Source organism: Lathamus discolor, chromosome 2 (genome assembly GCF_037157495.1).
Source record: "Lathamus discolor isolate bLatDis1 chromosome 2, bLatDis1.hap1, whole genome shotgun sequence".
In the NCBI taxonomy this organism is placed as follows: Eukaryota; Metazoa; Chordata; class Aves; order Psittaciformes; family Psittacidae; genus Lathamus; species Lathamus discolor.
Window position 1 is genome coordinate 122,082,471 of NC_088885.1, and position 25,556 is coordinate 122,108,026.

Sequence of the window (25,556 nt, forward strand, 5' to 3'; positions counted from 1 at the left end):
TCCTGCCACCTCAAACTATTATGTTTTTACAGAACACCAGAGAAGTTGTGTAATTCTTGGTTGTGGTTCGTTTCCCCAGAGTTTCTTAAGGTTGAGGGAAATTGCAGTAGACTTATTGAAGCGCTGCTACTCAGGCACAGGTGGAAAAACCCTATGCCGGGGAGGGACATGAGAACACACTCCTGGCTCTCTGTATTTAGGACAAACTAAATATTACCGAAGCAGTTTTCCGCTAGGATGGATGAGCCTGACTGAGCAGAGGTTGGCAGCCTGGCTGTTGGGAACCAGGATCATGAAGTCCCCTCACCTCTCCTTGCTTCTTCCCAGGCAGCCCAGGCACTGGTCCTCCCCCAGGGAGCAGGACAGTGCCACTTATAGATTAATAACATTAATAACGTGCGCAAAGAGCAAAGAAAGATGTATGAAATAGATATGAAATTATATTAATTTATAATTGGCTAGCATGTGATTGCCTGAAGAGCATGTGTAAATAGCTCCTTTTCTGATCAGAAGGTCTTGTTTTACTCAAAACATAGTTAATTGCTTTTCTTCTTTTTTATCCTTTTAACTTCAGGAGATGGGCAACATACAAATGTTTTATTCTACGACTTTTCAGTTCAACAATGAAGGATTAGTTACTGCTTAATCATCTTCTTTATTCCCAAGACACTCTGATGAGGCTCATGAAATTAACACAAGCAGATTTCTCAGTCCTGGAGAGTGGGTTGTGCTGAGGGTGAATTTCTGTCCTCCAGGGTGAGCCCTATGAAAGAGAAAGAAAGGGCAAGAAAGAGGGGCATCAGGAACCACAGGGAGGTGGTGTCAGGTGGCATCAGCACCATCCGGTCATCACTTGCACCACAGTCTTCAGGTGGTATGGTGGGTTCCCTGTACCACAGAGATGAGATCACAGCCTTGAGGGGGTAACAGGCTCTTAGGATCAGGACCAGTATCTGTGTCTCTGCCTGAGGGCACTGTTAGGCCTGTCCCTGTCCCCAGGGAGGTGCCACAGGACAGAGGCTGCCTCACTGTCCCTGGCTGCTCCTAGCTGAGGTGGTGGGACAGGACAGGGTGCTATGTGCTGCCCTGCAGGGAGCCCCCCACTTCTCATGGTGTCCTGCTGCACTATCACATCCATGCCCTGAGGGACCCAAGAGGGATGGAGGCAAGAGGAGAGGATGTGGTCACTGAAGTTGAGTGTAGTTAACACGGAGGAAAAGTTTTCTGAGACAGGGAAGGTTCACATGGGAAGCTTTCTAAAGCAAGTTATACAAATACACACAAGCCACCTTGCCTCAATGCTGGGATAGACTAGACAGTGCAGCTCAAAATTCCTGTGCTTTTACAGCAGCAATAAGCTCATATAAGGCAAGAGGGTTTCTTCTCATGGAGCAAATGCTCCTGTCAAGCCTGCTTGAAGGTGCCACACTGGACTTCACCCGCAGAAGGCCCATAGGAGGGAGGATGAAGCATTATTTTGGTTATCACTTTGAAACCTTCCTTCAGTGACCTAGGAATTATCAAGCACTTTCATTAAGTCCTTCCAGCTCAAGACTTGAGTACCTGGAAATTTCAAACCTCCAAAAGGCCCACTAGGGCCATTGGGGTGGCTCTGCCTTTCTCTCCCAAAGCAGAGGTGATCTGACTGCAGGTACCATTGAGCCCATCTATTTCCAGCCATACCAGCAATCCTTGTTTCAAGAGACTGACCATATAGCTAGCCAGAACCAGTGCCCTTTTTTTAGGGATTTGTCGTGAACAATCAATAATTATTGCTTGCAGCCTTAATATTCAATTATTTATTTGAGCATTTAAGTATTTAACTGCATTATTAGAAGAGCAAACTATTAGATTCTCTGGGTATTAGCATGACTTACCACAGATCTGGCAAGAGCAAAATGTGTTCAAGTACATAGCGTGATAAGCAGACAAATAGCTTCTAGGCCATGTCTTACTGCTCAGAGATGATTTGCCTGAGGTGATACGTAAGTCGACAGATCCTGAAAAGAGTTTGAAGTTAAGTGTTTGGACTATCCCTACTGATTCTCCAGTACTTGAAAAACAGGAAATAAAGAGATATTTCTTGTTTAAAAACACAGGTCCTGGAGATCTGTGAGTCAGCAAAAGAGAACTGACTCGTTTATTCTGCAACCCATGCTGAAGGACTAACAAGAATGAGAAAGACTGAAACATTTCTGTCACTCCGGGTGGATCCACAAAGAGATTCATATGTCTGTGTTGGAAGTGGTCAGCATCCTTTTTCAGCTCTTTCCTCAAGACCCACCACATGACTGCAGTGACAGGAAAGATTCTGGATTTGTTTAGATTGTTTTCTGTCCTATCTGGTTTTCTTCTCATCTTCCCACTCAACTGCACCTCTACTTGTATACTTAGTCTTAGCAGGTACACAAATGAGTGGGGACAACTTTTAGTTCATAAAGTTCAGAGTTCAGCCTCAGATCTGGCTTTTCCCCTTAGGGCTGGAGGAGCTTTTCCTTAGGTTGCTGTTTTTTGCAGCCTCTGGGGCAGGTGCTGCTCTCTTAGACTGCATCTCAGTCTTATGTCTGGCTGAGGCATAGGACCTGGATGTGTCAAGCCTGCTAACCCCTTGCAAGAGTGGTCTGCCTCCAATGGCCAAATGCAGATCTCAGCTGGCAAGCAGCAGATAACGGAGTTACCCAGTGTGGAAACCATTATCCACGGCTATTTTGTATCCACAGCTGGTACCTTACCCTGAGCTACATACACTGGCCAGATGTGGGAGGCAACACTGGCAGCCCCCATCTCCCAGACAGGCTGATGCTGACAGCCACACTGCTCAGCTTGTAGCACGTCAATGGCAGAGCAGCTCTCAGAGAGGTTAGGTGCTGGCAACGGCTGATGTCTGCATCTCCCTGATAAGACCAGTGCTTGCCTAAGCTCCTCTTTCCATTCTGCTGGCTGCTATTAGGCTGCCAGCATCAGGGGAGCAGAGGGCTTCAAAGCCATGCCAAGCAGCAGACTCGCTCTGTGCCCCATCTCCACTGGCAGAAGAGAACAGGCAGTACTGTCTCCTGATGAGGTCAATATGAATGACTTCTTCTCAGTCCACAGGAGAGTGCCCGCACCTTTGTCTTGTAGAAAGCAGTTTCTCAGAAGGAAAAGATAAGCAAAGCCCTCTCATACCATGCTCCAGGGGTGAGTTGCAAGTAGCTACTGAAAGGCAGCTGGGAGCAACATCCTACGGCAAGCATGTCTCCAGCCTCTCCTTACAGCACATCATAGTTCAGTGTGATGGGCTGAGTAGCACCTGAAAGGAGGGGGTTCAGGAAGTGCCAAGACGCAGGTTAAAGATGGCTGTTTCTAAGCAGCCATCTAAGCCATGCTTCTAAGCAGTTGATGTCATCTACCTGGACTTGTGCAAAGTGTTTGACATTGTCCCACACAACATCCTTGTCTCTAAATTGGAGAGATATCAATTTGATGGATGGACCACTCGGTGCATAAAGAACTGGCTGGACGGCCGCACACAGACTTCTGATCAATGGCTCAATGTCCGTCTGGAGACCAGTGACGAGTGGTGTCCCTCAGGAATCGGTCTTGGGACCAGTCTTGTAAGGGGTGCCATCTAGAGGGACCTTGACACGCTTGTGAGGTGGGCTGATGCCAACTTTATGAAGTTCAACCATGACAAGTGCAAGGTCCTGCACCTGGGTCAGAGCAATCCCAGGCACGGCTGCAGATTGGGCAAAGAAGAGATTCAGAGCGGCCCTGCAGAGAAGGACTTGGGGGTGCTGGTCGATGAGAAAATGAACATGAGCCGGCTTCAGTGTGCGCTCGCAACCCAGAAAGCCAACCGTATCCTGGGCTGCATCAAAAGGAGCGTGACCAGCAGGTCAAAGGAGGTGATCCTGCCCCTCTACTCTGCTCTTGTGAGACCTCACCTGGAGTATTGTGTGCAGTTCTGGTGTCCTCAACATAAAAAGGACATGGAACTGCTGGAACAAGTCAAGAGGAGGGCCACGAGGATGATCAGGGGACTGGAGCACCTCCTGTATGAAGACAGGCTGAGAAAGTTGGGGCTGTTCAGCCTGGAGAAGAGAAGGCTGCGTGGGGACCGAATAGCAGCCTTCCAGTATCTGAAAGGGGCCTATAGGGATGCTGGGGAGGGACTCTTTGTCAGGGACTGTAGTGACAGGACAAGGGGTAACGGGTTAAAACTTAAACAGGGGAAGTTTAGATTGGATATAAGGAGGAAATTCTTTCCTGTTAGGGTGGTGAGGCACTGGAATCGGTTGCCCAGGGAGGTTGTGAGTGCTCCATCCCTGGCGGTGTTCAAGGCCAGGCTGAACGGAGCCTTGGGTGACATGGTTTAGTGTGAGGTGTCCCTGCCCATGGCAGGGGGTTTGGAACTAGATGATCTTGAGGTCTTTTCCAACCCTAACTATTCTATGATTCTATGATTGATTTGCCAAGTTTCAGAGTGAAAGAGTGGCTTGAGGTACAAATTCCAGACACATGCTGCCTAAATGATGTGTTGACTGTATTGGCCAAACAACATTGTATTGCTGGATGCTTCGAACACAATGTGGATTAATGAAGGATATTCTACAGTCTGGGCCATTCAGGGATCAGGTGAAATTTACTCTAAGGATTCTTTCTGGTCTTCATATCAGAAAATTTATTACTTTGCTGGCATTGGTGCTACTGAGGCTGTAGTTAGACAAGATGGTAAACCTGTTTCAAGATGCTTATTACAAGATCAAAAACCCCGTGGCCATATGACACAAAACACTAAAACAACTTCAGTCTGTCAGTTCAAATTTATTCCAAATATTTTGAGTTCTTAGTACAACTTCAATCTGTCTTGACAGATCAGTTTTTAGCTCATCCTGCCCACTCTGATTTTATGCCGAATACACATCATCTGTTTACCCGTAGCTGGGATAAAGCCTGGCATATATCCATACCCTGTACTCTGGCTAATTCTTCAGAAATATGCCTGTGCCTCATTCAGATCAGGTTTGTACCACGGGCTGATCCAGGAGCACACAGATCTTACTGCTGCAGAAGCACAGGCCATGTGCACCCTGTTGACAGAAATGGTGTGTGATGGAAAGAATCTAGGAAGAAAGTAAAAGCATAGAAGCTGGAGGAAAGCTGATGAGCGAAAGAGAGTGATATCTGACTTAGAAAGAGAAAGAAAGAAAGGGAAAAAAAAGAGAAAAAAAAAGCATGTGAAACAAAAGATGAGAAAGCCACACACAAAACGGCATATAATACAAATATGGTTGCACACAGAGCTAAAGCATTGAGAATATGGATTAAAGGTGCCTCAAAACTATGCAGAAGGTTAATGCACACTTCAGAACCTGATGAAAGAATTACTGGGTGATAATTTGTGGTCTATTTTATGAAGACCTGGCCAAATAGAGTCAACCTTTCTGCTTTAATGTTGGTTGATCATAAGTAATTGCAAGTCACTTTGGTGAAGCAGTCTGGATTGCACATATGGACTTCAATGTATTTTTACTACAGCTCTGAAAGTAAGGCTGTACAGCTGGAAACAAACAGGAAGAATACACAGATAAAATGGGAGGACTCTATCTGGAGGAGATGAAGAAAATCTCATTAAAAGCTAATGAAAGACAATTTAAGAGACTAAGGAGATAAAAAATACCACATGATCTCATTAAATTAGTAATTGAAAACTCTTGAGAGCAAATTTAGACTTGACAGATTTCTAACTCTTTTCCTTCCTCTAGCCAAATGTACTCCTCTTACGGGTGCAACTGCTTTGTTTTGGGTGACAACAGTTTCACCCCTGCACGTAGACATCCATTGCAGCTAAAACATCAGACGTAATTCATTACTGGGAAGGAGACCATGTTTTGATTTTTTCTCTCCTTCTTCTGGCTGTTAGAGAAAGGGACAGGCACAAGGAAAGTGAGGGGAACACGGGTACCTCATTACCTGGTTTCTTGTTGCCTAATGAGCTTGCCAAAACTGAAGATATTTAAGTAATTCCTTCTTAGAAATTTAAGTAATTCCTTCTTAGAAATAGGTGGGAAAGCAGCATTATTAAAAAAAACACAAAAACAGTCTCATCTATGCATAGCTAATTGTCTTTCTATATGAAAAGATTACTAAAGTAATATCAGACCACTGTTTTCTAACTGGCTAAGTAGCAAGAATCATAGAATCATAGAATGATTTGTATTGGAAAGGACCTTAAGATCATCTCGTTCCAACCCCCTTGCCATGGGCAGGGATGCCTCACTCTAGACCATGTCACCCAAGGCTCTGTCCACCCCGGCCTTGAACACTGCCAGGGATGGAGCATTTACCACTTCTTTGGGCAACCCATTCCAGTGCCTCACCACCCTCACAATATAGAACTTCTTCCTTATATCTAACCTGAACTTCCCCTTTTTAAGTCTGAGCCCATTACATCTTGCCCTATTGCTACAGTCCCTGATAAAGGGTCCCTCCCAAGCATCCCTATAGGCCCCCTTCAGGTACTGGAAGGCTGCTATTCGGTCCCCACGCAGCCTTCTCTTCTCCAGGCTGAACAGCCCCAACTTTCTCAGCCTGTCTTCATACGGGAGGTGCTCCAGTCCCCTGAACATCCTCGTGGCCCTCCTCTGGACTTGCTCCAACAGTTCCATGCCCTCCTTATGTTGAGGACACCAGAACTGTACATAGTACTGCAAAAGGAGGTGTGTATTCAAGACCACAAAATCTCTCTTATTTAGAGATAGCAACATAACCACGCATTATCACTCTCTTCATCTACAGGACAACTGCCAGATACTTTCTCAAAGAGCATGCCGTTTTAATTTTTCTTTCTGCTTGAGAAATAAAAACAATTACTTAGCAAATGTAGCATGCAGGTTGGTCTAGAAAGGAGCTGGAGGCTAAATGAAAAGAGGTGATATTAAAAAAAAGGCATACAACTGGTTGAAATCTGGAACCTCCATAATTTAGTGGATCCTGACATAATTAAAATTTAATTCTGGTTCAGAAAAGTACTAGAAATGCTCAAAAGGGCACTTTCTTTCCTTGAAGCTGAAACAAAGATCCATCTTCCAAGGGCTTCACTGGCTCCTTACTTTTGAGAGCCCAAGATTATGAACCCTGTGCTGTTCTCTCAAGACAAATCATCTACTTACAATAATTTCACGGGGGTTGTGAATTAAAAAATAAAGGTGTTATTGTGCAGAAATGCAACAAACGACACAGTCTATCTACCATGCATGTAAACAGCAACAGGATTCTTGACTCCATCACTAGGCATATCAAGGATGAGGGGGTCATTAAGAACAGCCAACATGGTTTTATGAGGGGGAAGTCATGTATGACCAACCTTATAGCCTTCTATGAGGAAGTGACTAGGTGGAGGGATGATGGTAGAGCGGTAGATGTAGTTTTTCTTGATTTCAGTAAGGCATTTGATACTGTCTCCCACAGCATCCTCATAGATAAGCTGAAGAAGTGTGGGCTTGACGATCAAGTAGTGAGGTGGATCGAGAACTGGTTGAAAGGAAGAAGGCAGAGAGTTGTGGTCAATGGCGCAGAATCTAGCTGGAGGTCTGTGACTAGTGGAGTTCCTCAGGGGTCGGTGCTGGGACCGGTGCTGTTTAATATTTTCATCAATGACCTGGATGAGGGAACTGAGTGCACCCTCAGCAAGTTTGCTGATGACACAAAACTGGGAGGAGTGGCTGACACACCAGAGGACTGTGCTGCCATTCAGCGAGACCTGGACAGGCTGGAGAGTTGGGCGGGGAGAAACTTGATGAAATTTAACAAGGGCAAGTGTAGAGTCTTGCATCTGGGGAAGAACAACCCCATGTACCAGTACAGGTTGGGGGTTGACCTGCTGGAAAGTAGTGAAGGGGAAAGGGACCTGGGGGTCCTGGTGGATAGGAGGATGACCATGAGCCAGCAATGTGCTCTTGTGGCCAAGAAGGCAAATGGCATCTTAGGGTGCATTAGAAAGGGAGTGGTTAGTAGGTCAAGAGAGGTTCTCCTCCCCCTCTACTCAGCCTTGGTGAGGCCGCATCTGGAATATTGCGTCCAGTTCTGGGCCCCTCTGTTCAAGAAGGACAGGGAATTGCTTGAAGGAGTCCAGCGCAGAGCCACAAAGATGATTAAGGGAGTGGAACATCTCCCTTATGAGGAGAGGCTGAGGGAGCTGGGTCTCTTTAGCTTGGAGAAGAGGAGACTGAGGGGTGACCTCATCAATGTTTACAAATATGTAAAGCGTAGGTGTCAGGATGATGGAGCTAGGCTTTTTTCAGTGATATCCAGTGATAGGACAAGGGGCAATGGGTGTAAACTGGAACATAGGAAGTTCCACGTTAACATCAGGAAGAACTTCTTTACTGTAAGAGTGACAGAGCACTGGAACAGGTTGCCCAGGGGGGTTGTGGAGTCTCCTACACTGGAGATATTCAAGGCCCGCCTGGACAAGTTCCTGTGTGATGTACTGTAGGTTACCCTGCTCTTGCAGGGGGGTTGGACTAGATGATCTTTTGAGGTCCCTTCCAACCCTTGGGATTCTGTGATTCTGTGATTCTGTGATTCTGCTCTAATTCAAAAAGAAGTGGCAAGGGCAGCCTATTGGTTGCATCTCCACTTCTTAAAAACAGAAGTCATAGAATCATGGAATAGTTAGGGTTGGAAAGGACCTTAAGATCATCTAGTTCGTCCTTGTCACTCTGCCCCTCAGATTTATGAGTTTGACACTCAATGTTACGGACAGTAAAAGAAAGTTTCTGCAGGTCAGAACTGCAAGACACCAGTCGGATCTTCCTTTTCTGCATTTACTAAATGAAGAGGGTGTGAAATGAGCTTGTTAGCCTTTTAGTGATTAAAAACAATGTTAATTGTGATGGCACACTAACCACAATTACGGTAATCAACTCTAAAATGAGAATGAATCCTTAATATTAGATTCAATTTTGTTAACGAGAAACTGGATTTAAGAACTGTTACTTGATTAACTAACCAAGAGATGTAAAGAAGCAGGGAAAGCCTGAACATAATACACCATCTAAATCCTTTTGGGAAAGGGTAAATACTATGATATTAAGCAGTACACAAAAAGCAGCTGTGCTCTGCAGCCACCTGATATTAAATGCATTTGGGAAAGAAGGCACGCCAGGAAGATAAGGCATCCGATCAGGAGAAGCAAGGGGAGGTTGTATCTTGGAACAAGCAAATAAAAGCAACACCATAGAGGTGTCAAAAGCCCCTGGAGGGAGGAAGCGGAGTTCCAGTTTAAGTGTTATAGGGCACCATTAATCTGCCTGTAGAGCGGTGCTCATTCATGGCACTGCAGGTACTGCCTTGCATAAAACAGTAATTTTTACAAAACTTCACAAACTTCATTTATCCCCAGACTGTGGCCAGAGATAACAGGGACTTCTGAAACTGGGTGCCTAAACTCAAGCAATACTTGCTTTCCAGATAACGGCAAAGACCCTGAAAGCACAGGATTTTTTTCCCCTGATCCCATTCTTGCAATTTCAGCACAGTGAGCTCATAGGAAGGTGTCCCGATCATTGTGCCTTGGGGAAATCCTGTGGGAAAACTGTTTATGCCAAATAGTTATGTGAACATCTGCCCATGCAACACACACTTAGGCTGGTCTATCCTATTGTTTAGGAAAGTTGTGTGTGTTGCTTTAACATAATAAGTTATTATGAAGGAAGCTCTTGGGGACTATACCTGTGCTCACTGTGCCCACAGTTTTCAGGTTTGCGTTTCCTAACAGCACCGATTGCATCCAAAACAAACAAACAGAGGAGCTCCATTTTGCAAATAAGAAGCAGCAAAAAACAGTGGGACTCCCTCAAGAGCTGGAGACAAACCAGCACCAGGACTCATGGTGCTCTTCAAAGCCACTGGTGCCTCTTGTTGCCGCTGGCCCCAACACCGTGAAGATCTCTGATACAGCTGCAGCAACGCTGGGAGAGCAGTGTCCTGGGTGTGCCAAGGACCTGCTGGGGCCACAGCACTGACGTTTTAGCCACCCTTACTCCTGAGGACACCACTACCACAGCCTGACTTGCCACTGTCTTTGTTGCAGGTTACTGCTGCTTCGTGGCGCCACATGACCTGCTTAATTGGAATTCATGATGGCTTAGGTAGTGGCAATTTGGATTTAATCTACAGTGTTTATTTGTGAATTTTATCTGAGTAGGTGTGATCTCAACAAATGGCTTAATCTACAGTTTTCTTTCCAGGTTTAATAAAAACCAGCCTTAATTTTCATATATGTAATTTTTCTTGCAAAGCATCTCTGCCCACAGACCCCTCCATGAACTAGGCCATAGCTCAGAAAAGATAGATGCCAAATTATGATACAGAGAGAGACATCTGCAGATATGGATTTTCTTTGTTTGCCTTTCATGCTGGGGAGCAAACCCTGCCTGAAGCTCTATAGCATGCAGACATCTAGTGGTTAGATAATACACTGCAATTAAATATTTTTACAGGACACCTGTACAAATTTTACAGCATCACTTCATCACCTGAAGGTCAGATACCTCAGCTTCTGCTGGAAACAGATTGTTTGCCTCTCTGCAAGTCCTTCTTTCATTCATCCAGCCCTCTTCACGGGTATTTGGAGATGCTCTGGCCTCATGCATTTCTAGGATTTCATTTTAAATTGTGTGGAACTAGGGTGGTCAAAACATAAAATGCCAAGAAATCAGGAAGGTTTAAAATGCTGAAGCACATCTGCTAAATCACAGCCTATAATTTCACACTGAGACTCATGCACTTGGTAGTCATTACTGGCTTCCCTGCCAAGAACACACAGCTCTCAGGGTTTTTTGTGTTTGTTTTTTATTTGTCTCTTGAGTAAACATCTCCTTATCTATGTGAATTACTACACGTTTCTAAGCCACAAATAAATCTTTCCACTACCTTTGGTTTGCATCCTTTTTTTCTTTTTGCTCAGCCACACATATGTTTACCCAAATAAAGAGACCAAACCTTTTTCTAATGATGATTCAAAATAATGAAATTCACTTCAACTGAGCTATAGTGCATCAGGAGAAAAAAATCTGCACAACGTGAGGTTAAGCACACAGTGTCTAGTACTGCTTTATATCTGCTATTTAAAATACTGCTGACAAGGTGTGTCATATGCCATTGCATGTGTTTCACTGACTTATCATAGCTTTCATCCCTTTCATGCTCACCGCTGTTGGATGTTTACATGGGAGGCTCTTCACAAAGCACTGTTTATAGTGTATATTTATATTAAAGCTCAAGGGAGGCAAAGCGTTTATGGCTATGTAAGATCAAGATGTTTTTGTCTCCATCACAGGCACAAACATTACCTTAAAGAATGAGCACACGAGTTGCTTGTGCACTTGAAGCTCCAGCCTTCTCAAGCGCTTTACTTTTTAAAAGAATGGAGTTTGTGTTACGACCTTATTTCTTTATTGTCTTCCAGTGGGTGAGTAGGGAAGATTACCCAAAACAAGGAATGCGGTGAATAGTCAGGATCTGGGATAAGGATTGGCACCCAAGGACAACCAACCAATTCCCTCTAATTCCCTGGCACTGGAGGGAGAGGAGCAGGAGAGCAGCAGTCTTGGGGAATAAGTCTTGCTATACATGGTTTCTAATTGCTGATTTGGGAACTGGCTTGAGTCAGTCAGCTGGATTTTCACAGCCCAGAATGGACCACTTCCAACACAAGCAAGTTGAGATGGAAATGCAGAAGGAATATTTCTAACCACATCCCTGCTAGAGAAAAGAACACTTAAGGAAGCTTCTTTATGTTGTTTTTGCTTCATGCTATCTTTATGTTTTCATTTTTCTTTGTTATTCAAGGCTTAAACAGCTCATTGTGTACTTTATAGAGCAAGTTATTTTCAAGTTTATCTACTATTTCCCCTTACTATACTCCATCTTCATTGTTTGCCCAATACTGTGGGCTAAGAGCTTCTGGATCAAGATAAGGTTATGCTCTGGAGAAGGCCAAGCAGAAATAAAGAGCTGCCACAGCCTCTGTGCACAGCATGGTAAGAACATTGGTGAGAAGGACTTGAAGATACTGGGCAGAAGGGCCTCAAAAAGTGACCAGCACTGAAAAACTAACCTTTGCAATAGAAGTCATCTATTGCAAATTCATCAGGGAAAAGACTGATGACGTAACCTTACAACTACCTTCCAGGAAGGCTGGATGTGGTTCTGGGCAACCTGATCTAGTTGAATATGTCCCTGCTCATTGCAGGGGGATTCGAGCAGGTAACCTTTGAAGGTCCCTTCCAACCCGAACTGTTCTATGATTCTATGATGCCATACTGAGTCAGTGCTGGGTTTCTAATTTTCCAAATAAGGTCATAACAAGTTCTCCTGGACAAAGACCACGTGTGTTGCAGGTCAACATGAAGAGTCTCTAACTGTCTGACTGCTGAGTCTTTTTCTTATACCTGGCATCAAAAAGAAGTCTGTTATGACAGAGGAATCCTCACATGATACAGGGGAGAAGGTATTTGCAAAGTGCGTGTTGTAAAGATAAGTTTATTAATACATTTGAAGCATTCAAAGGAATACTGTAACAGAGAAAGTCCCATGAGAAAAATTATAATGTCTTCAGAGCAAGTCTCAAACAGTATCCAGGTCCTTTATTCAGTATAAAGGACCTGGAATTGAATAATGGATAATGGGAGGAAGAGAAGGGAAAAGGACTTTAACACATGTTCATTAAGCAAATAGAAAAATATCCCATCATACAAATACCAACAGTATATGTACAGTACCGGTGGATGATGTTAGTCGGTCTTCATACTGAAATTTATTAGCTATAATTAGAAGTTCTAAAATTCATTTTAAATTGTCCTTGGTTTAAAAATAGCTTTTCTATATATAGTATTCTAAAGACATGAACGCACACACAGATGCATGCTTACAATGACAGTTAGGGTTTCATAATGAAATGTGCACATAAACACTTACAAACACATCCTGCATGATCCAGCCTCAGATGCATTCTCCAGCTGCACAGCACTGATGTTTAAAGGAAAAACACATCTCAAAGCTAACTCCATGGCTGATGATGCCACCATGAAACTCAGCCAAGGAGGAAAAGACAGGACAAAATTTGTCCTATTTCCACAATCCTCAACCCTAAGAGAGGGTTCTCCTCTTTTCCTCTGCAGCCGCCATTTACCATGAGGATCCCCCACTTCTACAAGGAAGGAAGCTTCTCCTCATTCTCATTGCAGTTGATGTGACAACCATGAGAGGATTAATTTACACAAGGCTATTACTGCACCGATGCTGTGCCCACCACTCAAACAACGAATGCAAGTCTGAGCTCATGGCAGTTGCCCCCTGGGAGGTTCTGGAGAATGCTGATGTGCATGACTCCTTGTGAAGCTGCCTGTGCATGGATGGATCTCCCCCTCCTCGTTGCTTTTGCAGTTTCAGCAAAAATTCAACTGAAATTTCTTAGTAAAAATATTTTTTTTCCCCATATGTTGCGATGTTGTTAAGTACTTTCAATTCTTCAGCAACAGTAGGCTTCGATTACCCTCTGGGATTCAAGAACACCAATGAACCAACCTTTAGGAGACAGACAGTAGCCAGGGACCATTCTTATTTCCTTTCAGCCTCAGTGTCCTAGTTCACACCTGTTTCTATACACAGCTACCATAACATACTTGCCACTGTAATGTCTGGGATCAAGCCTAGCCTTTAACACACATTGATTTATGCCTGGTCACTTCCTAGGTGTATTTGGGGTACAGGCCTAGTATTCATTATTGCTCCACCTATGCCTTGATTTTCACACATATGTGAAAGCCAGGTCAGAAGGCAGCCATAGGGAGCCATGGTGCTCTCTAAGAGGCTCCTCTGATCTGAACAAGAAGGAGCCCATCATCACAACCCAGAGTGCAAAGCACATCACACCAACCTAAGAGCTTAAATCATCTTAAGGTTTCTGGGGAGCTCCAGAAAACTACAGAGGAACACAAAGAATACATCACCTGCAGGAGGAAGTTCAACAGCAGGCATCCTGCCTCGACTCACCTGCCTTCTCCCAAGAGCTGGATTTCTTCCTACAGCTTACCAGAAGGCTGCAGGTCCAGCTTTTGCTTCATGAAGCACATAGCTGCTTTGAAGTATTATTGCCACTAATTTCTTGATCAACAAGTGTGTAACCACTCAACACCTCTTGGAAACTTGTAATTCACATTTCTAACAAATCTGTACAATTATGTGGAACATTACACACATAAATACTTACCTTTAAAAATACTTCCATAGAAGTATTTCTTCATATATTTATATATATATATATCTTCATACATATGAAGAAGTATTTCTTCATATATCTTCACAGAAGATAGCAATCCGATTCAGAATTTTAGCGGCTGTAGGCTTGAAAAGGAAACTATTACACTACCCTCAGAATACCTTTATCAGTGTTTATGATTTCTTAAGAATACTAATACAACGGCAAGCATGTGGAACTCTAACTGGGGAGTAGCAGAGCCTTGCCACACTCAATAAAACCTCTCATGGGTGCAGTATAACTGAAGTAATATAGAAAGCCCTTCCTGGAAACTCCTCCCTGCAGACTTCTACCAAACCCAGAAAGACTAATTTAACTTTTCACAACATACCACCAATGTGGTTTGACCAATCTGTAATTAGAATGGGTGTGTTTTGTGAATGAATCTGTTGTTATAATTAGATCTAGTTCTTAAGACAAAATACAGTTGTAAGTATTTTTACTGCTGGGTTTTTTTTCCTCTTTCAAAGCCAAGCATAGAAAAAGAAAGTCTGACAAGCGTTGAGACAAATTTACTAACCTCAGTTCCTCAGTAGTAATATTTATATGACCAGAAGTTCACTGTACAAGGCAATGCAGGAAAGAACAGCAAACACAGGAAGGGAGCACAGGAAAGGGAAACCATGGACTTTTTGGTGGAGACATTACATCACTCGCTTTGCAATGTATCTGTATCACAACCCAAATAATGTCAGCCAGTTCCAAGATAAGGAACATGTTTATTTAGAGAATAAATCTAGTTCAGATTTCATCATAATGTCAATATTTGCCATATTAATGTTCCTCTCAGTTAATACTCAGTAGTTAATAATATACTGTGTGCAAAAGGAAAAGATCTTTCCAATGAGCTGTGCATATAACCGCGGAATGGCCAGGTTTGGAACATGGTTCACTCTGCCTTTTGGAGGGCTCCTTCATTGCTTGTTGCAAAGAGATAGCAATAGGTCTTCAACTAGAAGAAACCAACTGACTTCCATCTCACGGGGCTTTGTTTGGGGGTTGGTTTTTTCAAGATTTTAGTACGAAACCTGACAACTAGGACGAATAATCAGGCTCCTGTCAAAAACTATGGACAGTCCAGCCAGGCCATTGCAGGCCACTGCAGCTGACTTTATCCCCTATGGCAGGATGTGGACCAGTGGGAGGCCAGGCTTTGGTGACCAGAATGTTGGGATTGGGATCTGGCCTGGGGAGTCACTGCTGAAGGAAAAGGGGCAGAAGCCAGTGAAACTGCTACATGGACATCATAGAAGTGGTGGGGACATTGAAGATGGAACGTGTGGTTTTGGCCAGCACTGAAATCTTGAACCTCTTGACTAGATAATGAGGCTACACTTCATTAAATTTGGGCAGAAGGGAGAGGGAGACTCTCTTAAACATAACCCTAAGACATACATAAAAAGTTTCTGTAGGCCCAAGGAGCAATCTGCCAATTGCTATTCTGATAAGCCCAACAAACACAGATGACTTCATGGTGGGCTGCATGCTGTCCATTTTCTATGCATTTATTGCAATGCATGCTGTCAAGGGCAGCTGTGTGCCTCTCCAAAGCAAGCACGTTTTTGCAGTACACACAGTTACGAACACATGAATAGTGAGTAGTATCCACTCCCCCTCACCCAGCTCATGTGTTGTGGGTGGGTTTGTCCTATTGTTTCTGCTGTCCCTAATACAGCTCAGAGAATTCGTAACTCATTACTCAGCAGCAGCTCTCTCCATAGCCCTTGATGAGATGGATTAAGCATGCCTTCCGACACTGCATTTACCATGGCCTGGTGATGACTTTGTGATTGATGACTCCCTAATCTGCTCCAAGGGAGTAATCTCTCCTTTGTGAACCCTTGGTTTGCATTTCCATTGTGCCCCGGCCTGCAGCTTGCCATCTGTGCTTCTGGTGTTCTTCTACTCGCACAAGTCCCTACATAAACCTGCCCTCCTCATGCTAGTAAAGTGGACCTCGCTGATAGCTATGGTGATCAAAGCTACTGCCCACCACATTATTACTGACTCTCCTTCAGATCATTCAGCTCTTGGTGTTTTGCAGGAATCAAAAGCTATGAGCTTGACTAGCTGGCTTTGACTACAGTTCCCTTATCTGCTGTGTCAGAATGTGTCATGTGTGGCCCAGTATGACAATCCCCACGCTGTGCAGTAAGCTCAGGACATGCAGAGCAGGTCCCCTGACCACCATCCTCAGTGATGTACAGAACAAATGGAACTGACATAATTCACAAGAGAACAAAGGCTGATAATTTTCTGCCTGAATTGAACATTTCTTTGCAAAGTTCCATGAATCACCAAGTAGAAAACAATCCAGATGATTCTGTTTATTGTTATATTGGTTAAATGTCCTTATTTCAGAATCAGCCATTATTTCAGTAAGGTTCCTAGTAACGCAAATGTCATTCAGATTTATTTAGATAAGCCATGTTAAGTGCATATGTTTGGCAGAGAAATGCTCCTTTCTGCCCAGAAATTAATTCTGAATTTGTATAATGCTCTCTGTGAACAAACAATGTTTTTATTAGCTTTATAGAATTCAACTCCCCTCTACAGAAAAGCTGGTTACTAACAGCATAAGAGATGATATGGAAAAATATGAAATCTAACATTTAAAACAGTAATGAGTATGTCTACATATTAACATTCATACCAAGCTTAAAATTAGTACTGTTTGGATCACAGACTGCTGCTGAATGCTGTGGTTAAGAAACTATATAAGCAATGATAATTACCATTTAAAAATAGCTACTAGTGTGAATTGGAAGATTTAATGTGTTTTCTTCTTTTAATGTACAGCCCCCTTCCCAGAATTTCACTGGACCGTGTGGACAGACCAACTGTCACAGCTGTCTATCAAGGCTGAATTAGATGAAGAGAAACAATACAGGCTTTGTGGTTCAACTGAAGCAGCAGCCTCAGAAGTTTCCATTTCTCATCTGAGGGCACTGTGGGAGCATTGTCTTCCCCCTCTCTGAAAAGAGAATGGAACAATTATGTTACTGAAATTCCTCCACAGTGGGTCTGAAAGACTGTTTATGTCCAGCCAGGGAGACAGGGAAAACTAAAAGCTGGGATTTCATGACAGCAGGTGGGGGCAATTTCAGGGTATATACATCAGTGACATAATGGTCCTGATTCTTCTCTTTTAGGGTAAAGTCAGTGCTGGAAGATTTACTAGCAATGGAGGAAATGGCAGTAAAAATGAAAAGTTAAATGCAGTGGTAAAATTATTAACGTGAAACAAAGCTTTACAATTGGCTTTCTGAATCAATCAGGTAATTGATTCCCATGTGGAGAGCATAGCAGTAAACTAGAAAGGAAAATATATTAGTCACAGAGAGATTTTTGCCAGTTACTATTTTAGGGACCCTACCAAGTGAAGTGCTGAGTACGCAGTTTTCATCTAAGTCAGGTGCGCTCAGGAGATAGAAAGCAATCACTCAATTTGTTCCTCCTAATAGCAGTAATATTCATATTCATTTGCAGCAGAGATAAATCAATATTTGGTTTCATGCAAATACATATTCATGTGCTTTGGCATAACCTTAGGAAACCAGCTGCTCAGATTCCCAGTTCTTCAAGGGCTTTTTTATAAAAGTGTACCATAAAAAAAAATGCAATATTAAAAAAACTGTGCATAAAAAAACATGCATAAAAAACATGCAATATTTTTATGGTACAATTTTATAAAAAAACATGCAATAATCATAAGTTATTCTCCATCTCTGGAAAAACTCTTGACACGTTTTTCAGTGGGCCACTGAGACAAGTGTTCTGGGACCCATTCCCTCCCTGAAATGAACAGAAAGTTTCATCTTGCATGGACAGAAGATACTGGATCAGGAAATCAGACTGCAAAATCTAAGTCAGGAAGCTGAAAAGAAGCCAAAACCTGTGTTCTTAAGGTTCTGCACAGGCAAACTAATGCTGTGACACAGTGACACCTTCTCAATCTCAATTAGTACTAAACTAATTAAGAAAACTGTTTTATACACTGCAGTGAATAGTATCTCTCTTCGTTCTTGGATAATCCCTAGTGTGATGTAAGGGTGATTGAGTATCTAATTACTCCTTAATTGAATGCACATTTTGTACATTTTTCACTAGTTCAAGCTTAATGCTTTTAGTCCAAAAATCAAAGTCAGTGAAATTAAGTTGAACCAGGATTTGGGCAGCTATTGTATTAATGGATTACTTTTGGAAAGGGGCCTAATTACAAGCCAGCCTGAAGATTTCAGTTGTTTGCTACAGAAATACTTAACATATCATCTGACAAAAGACTGACTGCATACACTGATAGTGTTGTTATTCATGTCTACGTTTTGTTCTTGTATAAGAGTAATTTTTCTATCATGCTAAATTAATAGCACTGTTCCACAATACAAGTGGTCAAGTAACACACTATTCAGGCTAAAGGTTTATGTAGGTATGAAGATACCTGCTTCCCTTACTCTTCTGAAAAGTTTTTGGAAATGTAGTATTTGAGCTAAAATTGTAAAAACGGGCATATGTATTACAATCAGAAAACTGCCTAGATGCCTTGCTTGTTTATAGATCATGTTTCTGCCTCTGAAATTTCTTTTGCTTGGGTTGAGTCCTAAATATATTAAATGGAGTCCCACTGCTTCTGGTGGAGTCCTCTACAGATCAGAAAACCACCCCCAAAGAAAAGCTTCCAGGATAGGTGCCATAAAGTGTATGTACCCGGGAAATCTGAGAACTATTATTACACTACCCATAGTTTTTAAATAAATAAATAATAACAAGGACAACCAAAATTCAGAACTCATCCTCAGAATGTAAAAATATCACTATGTTTCCAAGAATACTTATTTCTAATTCTTTCATATAATAACTTTATGTACTTATATTCCTCACCAAGAATAGATTTTTTTTGTATAAAACCAGGATAAATGCAAGACTCTCAGAAACTCTCAGAAACGAGCAGCAGCAGGAGCAAAGATAGGGCCAAGCTGTTATATTTTAAAGAACCAAAGATTCCAATGTTTCCCTAGTAATAGACAGAACACATTTAAAAGAGAAGATATACGAAAGCTTCAGTGAAAAGGATTATTTTTCAAAGTCTTCCAGAACTGTTGAGAAAGCACAAATAAACTGACTAGAGAGAAATGAAATAGGATGGTCAAAATCATATACCTTTCCATCTGATAGGGAGAAAATAAGATGCCCCACTGTAGCAGCCTTAGGTCAAGATCACTATATAAGATCATAAACTTTCCTCTGCTAGTTAAAAGTAGTCAATCTGCTTTCTGGAGAGCTTTTCCACCTCTTTTGAATACCATAATCCTCACCATTATTGTCTCACACAAGATTTCTACTTTTTTCCTTCTAGAAGTTTCTTGCCTTCTCCTCCTTAACACTAAGTTTAAACAAAAAGCCTAACATGTTAAAGAAAATCAAAGGACATGGGTGGTAAAATCAGTTTAACACTGGCTACACATTACTATTATCTTATTCCTTCTTAAAAAGTGCACCTGAAAATACAGCCAGACATGGATACGGAGTATCACAGAAAAGAGAACTGACCACCTTACCTATCCTGAAACACTCTGCATTCCTTCCATGAACAGGTCACAACCTAAAGAGTCTACATCTAGTTCTGTGGCATTTAACAACATATAGCTAACTAAAGTGTACTTTTGTTTCTCTTGACCTCTGGGATGTCTAAAAATCTTTTAAAAGTTACAATAAGTTCTGCTGTGCAGCACTGCTCTGGTGGTAGTCTTAAAACGTTGCTGACAACAGTCACTGCTGGTATTTCCTTGAGTGACAATTATCAGTTGCAAAAACATTTTCAATAACCAAAATAACTCGGCTGGTTTTGTTTGCTATTTATTTTCAAAACATTACTATCTGCTTAGTAAGAGTCTGTTTGCATCCCTTCACTGCACTGTTTTCGTCCACATAAAATAATTAGAATTACAAATTCCTATAAGAGTAAGGACCTGTGACTACCTGGATCTTCAGTTTCAATGGAGTAATAACACTCTGCTTTAAACTCCCTTTGTTATTTCACGTAGGTAAAACAAGAGTGCACTCTCACTGCCTAAAATTTACATTGCTGAAGGAAGAATGAGTATTGCAGGCTTTTCCCTCTGTCTGTGGTTAGACACATGCATCTGTCCTTCTTATATCCTTGACATTTGAGAGCTGTTACATTACTATATTTCACATGTACTAATCTGGAGTCTCTGTATCTTAACAAACAGGTGTATTTTTATCAAAGATGATTTAAGCTTCCTACCAGTTTGCCTTACCACTAATTTGCAGCATTTTCCTCATAACTGAAAATAACATGGCAGAGCTTCAGTGTGTGTTCAGATCCTAACTTTCACGTTGAAATTGCCAATAAATATACTGTGAGGATGTTTTTATGACAGGCACTCCTGCCTACATTATCACTTCCCAAGCAGCAGTGTACAAACTATACATGGTTTATGGTAAGCAGCTGGAAATTTTACTCTCAAAACACTTTACATAAAAATGCTGATGATAACAGTGCATTGTGGATAGCAAAGAATGTGTGATGCTGACAGAGAGTCACGGGTCACGAAATTTGGGAGCCCTTGGCAGAATGAAGTATCTCACTTAAAGCATAAGCAGGGGTCTAATTCCTAGGCTACCTTGTGATATTTTTAGCTTGGAAAAAGAAGCACAGCATTTTGTTTCTTCTTTGCTTCTTCTTCAGCATAAGGGATTTCAACTGTTTCCCATTCCTTCACCAGTATTTGTGTATTTCTAATAAGAACTCAGAAGAGGATCAAACAAGGACAATTGCAATATGGTACCAATTCTGGAAACAGCTACAACTCAAAATGGTTTTTTTTCTCATTTAGGGCTTGATCGCTCCCTATACTAATGCTCTGGCCTAGACACAGCATAAATTCCTACTACAGTAGTGAACAAGTCTGTGGCTTTTGGGCTGCCTGTGGCTACCAAATCAGTAAATTATGGCTCCTGTGACAGAGGTACGTCACACAAACAAGTATGTTTTGCTATTCACTAATTTGAATCCTCAGCAGTGGGAAAACAAGTTAGGCTAAGAAGACAGAGTTCACAATCTCAGAGCACACTCCACTCCCTGCTATTACAACAAAGCAGTGGGAAGCAACCTGAAAAGGCACCATCTTTCAGCCATTCCTGAAGCTCCTGGTCCCCAAATGGTCCAAAAGTTTTGGTATGTTTCAAGTAGCTCTCCAATTATGGTGTGTGGCCCAAAGCCCTCTGTACTATAGTCACACACTCACGTGTAAGAACATTCTCAAGTACTCTGAAGTAACAGCAGAGTGCTAGACACTATACAGAAGATCTTAAAAACAGGAGAACAATAGTCAATTTTATTGATAACATGAAGTTCGGTTTCTTTCAAAGACTGAAACTCAACAACTAAACCAACCACCTTTTAATCACAAACCCTAAACTCATGGAGACAAAGGATGACCAATGAAAAATCCCTTGCTGCAAAGCAAGCAGCTCCTATTTCATCAAACCTAGGAAACTGGTGTTTGTATTTCTGAAGAACTAGTGTTGATAATATCTGTGGTGGTGTTGGGTTTTTTTTAAACCAGGAAAAAGAGAAGAATGGTCACAGTAGCCTAACAAAGCATAGCTGCTGAAAGCTCCCTCCAGCTCTGGATCTACACAACAGGAAAGAATAAAATCCCTAAGTGTTGGAACTTCCGCAGAACAACGTGTTTGTGAACTTCAGGAACTAGAAAGGCTACTATTAAACTAGACTAAGACACATATTGATTGGTAATGTAAACTTCCATTCAAATGTGAAGCTCACCGAGATCTGCTTAGGTAAAAAAATACGGATCACAGCATTGTGCCACTCGTCTCCATTTCTTAAAGGCAAGGCACAGCTCCATAGCTCATGCTGTATCTGAATGTCCCTTCATATTCTATAATCTAGTCACTGTACGATGTAAAGTGCCGCAAAGGGGAATGCAGCACTACCTGTTTAGTACTAGTTCATTCTCACTGGCAGCACTGATGCCCTCTTCAATGTCCTATGGAAAGCGCAGCATAGTTTTGCTGTCACAAGAGCAGCTCAGAAGCTTCAAAAGCAAGTAATTTGCACTCTCCACTCATTGAACACAGCAGACACAGTCACCACATTGCCCTCTCTCCTTACTCTGAAACTAATGCTGAACCAGTTTCTGCTTGTCTGCTTAGACCTCTTAACATCATGCAGAGAGTCTCTGAAGTATCAGGCATGAAGCCTGTGTTCCTCCCACCCTAAAATATTCCTTCCTGTTCCTCAGGCCTAGCACAACCTTGGTATTTTAATGATGTCGTTTATTTTCTTTTCTCTAATCTTGAACGTACAACTAGGAAAACAATAATTATATTAACAATGGCTTTTAATCCAAACTCATTTCTGCTATCATAATTTAAAGGAATATTAATTTATAAGGATGAATTTGCAGCTACTTACAAACTCAGGTCTACCAAATACGTGTACGTATATGTATGTATGAATGTGTACATGCATTTGTGAATATAAAAGGAGTTTCTGGATCAATCACAAAAAAAACTGTTCAGGAGAACCAGAGTAATATATGTATGTAAATGGAGCAGGTATAAGCCATTGTTACACTTGAAGGACAATACTTTATTTATGGATACAAAATAAATTGTGTCTGGGATGTGCACTTTTGAGACAACACATTGGAGATCAAATTCTTTTGTAATTATGCTCAGCGGAAATTTTATTTTATCACTTTCAAAAAAAAATATTCTTTCAGTATTATTTTAGCATGCTATTTTTTAGATCTAGCTCTTACTGCCCTCTGTTTAAAAAATCTCATTGATTTCAATGACTTCTGTACCAGGCACTTATTTTATCTCCTCTTAATAAAGGGGAGCAATGACATTTAACTACCCTATGCACTGAATCATGCTTATAAAACCTGATTTATACAGGGATGAAGACACATAGGCATGCCAAAATGAATTTGGTATCATTATCAATTCAAGTTGATATTGAAGTGTTTGAAATCAGACAACTTGCTCATTCACAGATAAAGCTGTCTGAGTGATGTAATAGAAGAGAAAGGCATGCCTATCAAATCAGCTACATGTAAAGCAACAAGTATTTAAGAGAGGGTAATAAATCCATTGGAAACCACAAATGATGCTGGATTCAGTGAAGAATGTGCTACTGAAAAAGAACCTATCCATTAGGTATGGTGGCAAGCCCCAAAATAAAATAGCCTGTTGGAATAGTCTCAGTTCACATGTTTAAAAACAGTGAGCCAGGACTCAAACTGCCAAAACCAAAACAGCCTTTAACAAAAGGGAATATTTAAGTTTTTTCTCACTTGATTTCCAAGAGCGGTAGCATTTGTTGTCCCCATTGTTAAGCTTTGCTGTCAAACAGTAAGAATTACAAATCTGATTCCAAGATCCCCTGAGGCTGTCAAGAAATAACCTTATGGCTCTGAGTCAAGTATGAAGTACCAAAAAAGCTACTGGCAGCACTGAGGAAGTCACAATGTTATCCTTTCTGTCTTTTCTTTCAGAAAAGGATCTAGGAGCCCAGGTAAACAGCAAGGTAAACATGAGTCAGTAATGCACCCACACAACAAAGAAGGCCAACAGCCTCCTGTGATGCCCTAGGAAGAGCACTGTCAGCAGGTGAAGGGAGATGATCCTTCACTTCTGCTCAGCACTGACAAAGCACGCAGAGTACTGGGTCCAGTTCTGGGTTCCCCAGTTCACAAGAAACATGGACATATTGGAGTGATACAATCAATGGGCCACAAACATGATCAAGGGATTGGAGCACCTTTCATACAAGAACAGGCTGAGAGGCCAGCCTCAGAAAAGAGGTGTTTCAAGAGGGATCTTATCAATGCGTGTAAACAAGTATAGAAGATGGCACCAGTGGCATCCAGTGAAAGGAGAAGAGGCAGTGGGTACAAACAGAAATACAGGAAATCTCATTTAAAATAAAGAAAAATCTTTTTCCTTGCAAGGGTGGTCAAACACAGCAAAAGGGTGCTCCAAGAGGTTATTAAGTCTTTATCCTTACAATATTCAAAGCCCAGCTGGACATAGCCTGGCAACTGCTTCGAGCAGAGGATTAGACTAGTAGATCTCCAAACGCCAACTACAACTATTCCAACTACAGGTATTCTGTGATTCTATTGTTCTTCACTGCTAAAACTGAACTCAATTTTTTCACCTTCCATGCAACTGCAGGAGAGAAAGGATGCAAAAATGTCATATAAGGGATGTATTCCAAAAACACTCACACAACGGAGTCCAAAGGCATATTAACCCCGAGCTATAAGCAGGAGATCCATTTTTGGCAGAAACGCAGAGCCAAAAGAGGCCAACTTGACAGCCACAAACTTATTTTAAAGCCCACTGGGTTTAAGAGAGCAGTGAAGCTACAATGTTCTACCTGTTTTACGCTCCTGAAGGCTTACTTTAGAGCCTGGCTAAACTTTATTCTAGAACTAAAGAGGGGTATTTTTAGATCCGGGCTTTTCCATATCAAAGGGGGGGAAAAAAATAGTTCTTTACCTGAGATAACACCCCATGATATATCGTGTTTGTGTCAACTCTGCCTTCATGTGGACAAACTAACACAAATTGCATCAAAGATCAACATAAGCCATTTCATCAGAAGCCACAAAGGGTTCAGTTCTGTCAAGGTTTAATCAAGGCTGAAGAGCAGATGTTCTGAAGATTTGTGAGCATGGCATGCATAAAGCCTGCATTCTGATTCAGTCAAAACTAATTAAACCTTTCAAGCAACCTCTTTCTACTCCTGTGTATATAACACTTATGGACACATTTGTATCCATCTTTCCTTGACAGAGTGACAAGGTCATGGAAAACTGATGTTCCTCAAGGTTCTTCAAGTGGCTGTACCAGACCGATTTGGAATAATTGAAAATATTGAAACCTTTACTGGCAGGAGTTCCAGTGGCCTTGGCAGAGGAGCATCATGTCAGAAAAGAAGTCTACCAGTGTGTTTGTAATTGTATATATTCAAGACATACAAGAGCTTCAAAACAAAAGGTAATCTCTTTGAAAGAAAGAAATGATTCCTCTTGGATCACTATGCAGATGCTACCCTGCAAACTGTCACTTCCCCATCTGCTACTGAGTCTTATTGCAATATTCAGCTGATGTCAGCAGTCCCAGCTTAAGGACCATTATCCATTCCTATGCAGAGGGATGGTGTCTTCTGAGGATGTCTGAGATCTCT

At 41.8% G+C, this 25,556-nt stretch overlaps 1 protein-coding gene across 3 annotated transcripts in view; it reads right to left on the reverse strand.

The window, feature by feature from the left end:
- Positions 1–449: 449 nt before the first annotated feature.
- Positions 450–25,556, reverse strand: part of CA8 (carbonic anhydrase 8) — a 67,178-nt gene continuing 42,071 nt past the window's right edge. The window contains exon 9 of one of the 3 annotated variants that reach the window (XM_065668330.1): positions 450–763. Coding sequence is in view for 1 of the 3 variants with exons in the window: in XM_065668331.1 (XP_065524403.1) it covers positions 17,241–17,279 (39 nt within the window). In the remaining 2 variants the exon portion in view is untranslated. Of the gene's footprint in view, positions 764–16,554; positions 17,280–25,556 lie in introns of those variants that run through there. The other 2 variants (XM_065668331.1, XM_065668329.1) reach the window with 2 other exon arrangements.